Source organism: Sceloporus occidentalis, unplaced genomic scaffold (assembly GCF_023333645.1).
Source record: "Sceloporus occidentalis isolate IW3139 unplaced genomic scaffold, rSceOcc1.0.p SCAF_120, whole genome shotgun sequence".
Classification (NCBI taxonomy): Eukaryota; Metazoa; Chordata; class Lepidosauria; order Squamata; family Phrynosomatidae; genus Sceloporus; species Sceloporus occidentalis.
This window is the reverse complement of record NW_028317100.1, coordinates 315,629-321,719: the sequence shown is the minus strand read 5'-3', so window position 1 is coordinate 321,719 and position 6,091 is coordinate 315,629. Positions and strand designations below refer to the sequence as shown.

The window sequence follows — 6,091 nt, the reverse complement described above, 5'->3', positions numbered from 1 at the left end:
TATATAGAGGTCAAAATGATATTTTTCTCCTAATTCTTTTTTACATATCTTACTGACCCTTGCGGCAGAGATAGAACACTGTTGCTAGGTTTATTGTCCGTAACTATTCCGGAGTCCTTTTTATTTTTTATTATTTCTCTAACAAAACCCAATTTAAGGTGTAATTTACACACATTTATTTTCAGAAAATGCATAACTTTGCATAAACTCACCGTCTTCTTGGTCGCCCAGTGCTGCAATTTGATCAAAACGCTTTGCAAGGAAGTGACGTTTGGTTCAAATTGTATTAACCTAATTGTGTGTCACCTGCAGACACTAAACCATGGCTTTCAATACCCCTTAAGGACTGAGCTGTTTTTTATTTGTTTGTACCCTTTATGACATTTTAACATTTCTGTGGTGCGCATGTTTAGCTGTAGCTTTCTTCTTTCTCAATTAGTGTGCCCACACAAGTTATATATTGTTTTTTCAGGACAAGAAAGTTTCCATTATATAATAATAAAATAATAAATAATATAAAATAATATATGACTTGCATTTATCTTTTGCTCATCAACAAAATCTAATGAAAAAACTGCTAAATAATTTGTGGTAGTAGTTTTTTTGCATTTTGTTTTTGCATACTTCAGGTATGAATTTACAGCTCCTGGTAAATGCTACTATCAAACAACACCCTGACATGCGTTCAACAAAATCTCCTGAGTACAGTGACACCACAGCATGGGTTTGTTAGGTTGTTTGGAGGCTGAAGGGAAATTTTTTTGGGAATTTTGACATCGGGTCATTTTACCCCCATGTCCTATTTGGGGCATCTTTGAAGCCAGCCAATTCAATTTACCACATCAAATCATATATTGTTGAAAGGCAGACACCCCTGGGTATTTCAAATACTGGTATTTTAACCCTTTTCTATGCACTAATGTTACCACCATCCTTTGCTGCATTAATGGTGTCCAGAGAAGGCTTTACATTGCTTTAGCGTGTCTTTTGGGTTAAAATGCAGAGCAGTCCCATTGATTCTGCTCCTTGGTAATCAATTTAGCAATGAAAAATTAGATAGGTCTCAACCCACTCGGGATACTTTGACGTAGTGGCGGACTGAGCAATATATGGCCGTATAGTGTGACGGAATCCCCAATATTTATGCCTCCGATGTTTTTTGAACGGTTTTCGCTGGGTATGCGCTGAATTCTTGCTTTGGTTTGGGACACCAATAAGATTGATTCGATGCTGAAAATGCAGGGAAGCGACAGCGCGCAATTTATTCACAGAAAAGCTGGGAACCCTTTCTGGATCTGCTATCTAAAAACATGTTAAGTGAATAAAATTATTTTTATGCTGATGATTTGTCCAAACATTACTGGAATGCGCCTTGCAGGTTTGTTTTACTCACTCAGCACCTTTTCAACTATTCATGATTGTTTTCCTTTCCAGGTCAAGCTCTCATTCACTCCAAAGGCATCCTGCAGACATGTAATGGATCTTGCTGGCTGAGGGCAGGTAGCCCTTTAACTATTGCTGGTCAGGGTGGCAGAGAGGAGCTTCCCTGCAAGGTGCATGCAGCCGGTGGCCAGAGGGGGCAGAGTGCGGTCCCCTGCAGTGCCTTTCTGCCCGTGCAGCCATCCATCTGGTGCGGTTGGAGGGTGCAAGCTGTTTGGGAGGGGCATGTTCTGATGCAGCAGCAGCACAGAATAACAAGTCTCGCACGGCGTGCACTCTGCGATCTCCTCTGCTGCAGCGGCCTCGTTTAACGTCAGCAGCCGCAGGCTTCACACCGAGGACTACACGTTAAAGGGCAGCGCACGGGGCTCCGCACACCTGCCCGCCGCCGCTGCTGCATTCGATCCCTGCCACTCCCGGCTCTGCGTCCCGAGAATGCTGCTGTGCTCAGGGTCAGGCAGCGCTCCCCGCCTCTGCTAAGGCAGCGGCAGTATGGATGGTGCTGATCCCATCAGTCCACTGCGGATAGGCATGCTGAGCGATCCTGCTGTCAATGGGCGAGGACGTGGACACGCGAAAAATTAACCACAGCTTTCTCAGGGACCACAACTATGTGACTGAAGGTACCCCCCCCCTCCATTATCTCCATCACCTGCCTGTGACAGTGACACCCGTCCTGGGATCCCCGTGCTCCCCGTACTCCCTCTCCTCCCTCTCCACGTATTGTTACCGTATCTGATCACCCCGTGTGCGTCTTGTCATGTAAACTCCATATTGTGATATTAGATGCCAGACATGGGGGAGGAGGGCATTATACAAAGTCCTAGTTTGTAGAGGAACTGTCTGGGGTAATCAGATTTGGTGCCTCAAGGGTTAATCACTGCAGAGATGGCCATCGTAAAGCGATCCTGAGTCATTTACCTGCTGTATGGCTACTGACGGGAAACATCACAGTATAAGCTTTGGCCATATGATCTGTCCATAATGGTTACAAGTTTATGATATATATATATATATTTTATATATATATATATATATATATATATATATATATATATATATATATATATAAATATAAGCTAAATTACATCTTATACATTAATGCCCTATAAAATGACATTGCTATATTCCTAGCATATGTGTGTTTGTGTATATATATATATTATACAATATAAACATATATAATATACAACATATACATATATGTATATTTAATATAACATATTTACACATGTATTTAATATTATATATATATATATATATGTGTATATATATATATACACCCACCATACATTCTTAAGAGTTAGGCTCTGGATAAAGTTATTTATTAATCAAAACAAAGATGGAAACATATAGGATCTATAGTTGCTCTTATTTAATACAGTTTTTATAGGCAGAGCTGATATGTAATGGCTGTACGTCTGGGAGTGGGATCGCTGTATCAGTCTAAGGCCCGGTGGAAATCCCTCATTTCTATCACTATTATGATACCTTTGATAGACCCTGACAGTTATTTGCCAACAATGCCTGCATATTTGATGGAAGGTATATATATATATATATAATCATGCTTACATTGGGAGTATATAAAATAATCCGCTGAGTAATGTCTTCAGTCCCTGGGGCTTTCTGGGCATTAAACCAAGCCATAGAAGCAAATATTTCTTTTTTCTTTTTGGTATTAGAGTAGCTGACATAGGAATGATCAGAAAGTAAAGAGAGAGTGCAGACACCCATGAAATCCCTTTAGCGTGTTAATAGTTCCTTTATTGTATGTTTATTGGGTGCGTGGAGAAACACCAGTCAGAGCGTTCACTTTCCCTACATCACAGCCATATGGAAAATGCTGCACGCTTTCAAACCCATTAAGAGCTGGAGGAAGGAGCCCTGACGCTCAGATGGTTAGCGTAACGATCACGGCGTAATCTGAGTGTCCTTGCCGCCATGTCATGGGGTGTTGTTTTTGTGGAATTTGTGGGGTTTTCTAGTGGAATTTGGTTGAATATTGCACCTCAATAGGTTCTAGAGATTAGGGCTACTAACTATGTGGGCATTAATTGGCCCGGCATTAAATGGGGGAGGGAACATGAGTTCATATTTTTTAGAGAAACACTATAACTAAAGCCAAGCACCCCCTTTCCTGCCATCGCTGGCTGCAGCATTCAGTACAGGTGGCATCGGATTTATTTAAAGGTAATTAAAGGGACACTGTGGCCATAATATGCACTTTAATGCCTATCATAGCTGACTGCCCCTTTTATATTACCTTTTTTCTCCCCTTGCCACTGCATGGAGGGTTTCTGCAGAAGCCCCCTATGTATTTGCCCTTTTCCCTATCCCCAAACTCAATCCCCAAGCTTGCAGGAGCCATATTCAGAAGAATTCATCTCCTTCTGCCAAAGTACATGCGCTCAATACCCACTGCCAGTACCATCCAGGGGGTCTAACGAGACCTCCCGTGTACACATTGGAAGCACTCCCATTGCATTTAGTGAGAGTGTTTTCATGTCTGTAATTGGCTGCTTCAAGCAACCAAAAGTGGCATGAATACGGGACCACAGAGGGGTCAGAGTACCTTAGTTCTGGAGCTACAGCTTCTCCTCAAGGTAAGTACCTTATTGTTTTCCAATACTGGGGAAAGACTCCATATTCTTAGTACTTACTAACAAAAGTACTTTAAGATGCATTCTTCATCGGTGAGACTGCTTGGGACACTAGAATGTCCCACTTATGCTTCCGAATGAATGGATTCATTCATTGATCCTGTGGTATCAGACTCTTGACAGAAACTAACAACAAAAGCAGTATTTTACATGAGGTGCGGCGTAGGTCTCAAACTGACATAAACGGTAAATAAATATGGTTTGGTTCAAGTGCAAGCCTGACGGAGGAGCATGCAGAGAATTTTAGGCACCCTGCTAGTTCCAGTAAGGGCTAATGACACACCGACTGGGTTTGCAAGTCTGGACCGTTCTAAAGCATCAGTGCCCGTCGCATGCTAGTCTGCCAGACACGCTAACATTGCATCAAACACTGCAGAGTGTTTCACACTGAAACAGTATTAGGTCATTGGCCAGTGACACCTACTGTGCAGAAGAAACTCTAAGCACAATCACATTTTATAATTTTTTTTGCATGTTTCTATGATTTCAAAGAAACATGGAAATGGTTAAGGGCAGAGGCTTTTTTTACATATAGTGTGAAAAACACCCTTTTCACATTTTCCTCATACTCATTGTACATAACTAATAGAAGTAAATAAAGAATGTAAATCTATTCAGTTTGGAAATATTTAACATTTCTGGTGTTTCTATCTTTCCTTGGCCTTTACAGGCTAATATTTGAATATACGCTGCAAAAACAATATACAGAAAGGGGAGCGCACAACCTAAAACGCATAAAAGACATACACATTCAGATTCCTGGGTTGCTGCTAGAATATAATAATAACATTTGAATATGCGCCATACTTTTTGCACATTTGATATGTGGGGACTGTAGCATTAAAGGGACAGTTAACTTTCTCTGACATCACCTAAAGACCAATGCATATTCAATTTATTAAAATAATAATAAAAAAGGGCATGTACTGCATGTGATGTAGAATCTGCAACCCTGAACCTGCAACTGCCCAACTTCTGACAATTGCTGGCACTGATTGGAAATCAATGGGAGCTTTTCATTCATCCAGCTGGGGGTCCGAGTTGACCCCTCCTCACAGAATTCTCCAAGCCAGTGCTGGAACTGATTGGATATAAGAATATAATGTGCCAAAAACATCTCCTGCAAATAGCTGGGGGCAAATCCATATGGTGGGATTTTGCATTATGTGAGGTTGCCCTAGACCAATTGGTTACTCCCTGACGGTGCCATAATCACTTGAATGCCTTAAAAAAAAGTAACTTTTTTCTTTTTTTCTTTCAAACTTTGTGTCCACCACTTTTCATTCTGATGTCCCTGCTTGCTGATCACACAACCATCTGAAAGCAGAGTTCTGCAGCCCTTCATCCCTGATCACAGTATGTTTGAGCAGTATGTGCTTCAACAAAAATAATATTTATATATCTACATTGATCATCTGGATATATTCGTAGATTAACATAAAAATGAGTCTAGTCTTATTAGCCCAGGAGAAAATGGATGTAATCATCTAAGGAAGAGACACCTAAGGTCTCGAAAGCTTATGTAACTTCACCCTTTTTCTATGTTGGCCAATTCAAAGGTATTAACGTTGACCAGACAAAATACAGGTGGGGTCTGCACCCCCCCAAAGAGTTAACTGGCATAGTTTTTTCCGTGTTCCGGGATTGTTTCTCTGCCTTTTGGCTTAAGTGTGGTATCTGTTCTTATCAGTGTATTAAATTGATTTTGAGAACAGGGAGATGAAAGAAGAACTTGTCTATTCTACACATGGACCTGATATCACAATTAGGGCTGCAACTAACGATTATTTTCATAATCGATTAGTTGGCCGATTATTTTTTCGATTAATCGGGTAAAAAAAAAAATATGCAAATTTTTCGTTTATTTTAAATAAAAACGTATAATTTACAATGGCATTTCACGATTCGCCTTCTTATTTTACTGACATAATAATTAAAGCTATATTTTAACAAGAACTCAAAAAATACCAAAAAAAGCTTTACTAGTA

General features: G+C 40.4%; 1 protein-coding gene across 1 annotated transcript in view; it reads left to right on the top strand.

Annotated features, from left to right (window-relative positions):
- Positions 1-1,993: 1,993 nt before the first annotated feature.
- Positions 1,994-6,091, top strand: part of PPP2R2C (protein phosphatase 2 regulatory subunit Bgamma) — a 44,088-nt gene continuing 39,990 nt past the window's right edge. Inside the window, exon 1 of the mRNA XM_089498398.1 lies at positions 1,994-2,063. Within this exon, the coding sequence (XP_089354524.1) occupies positions 1,994-2,063 (70 nt within the window). The remainder of the gene's footprint in view (positions 2,064-6,091) is intronic.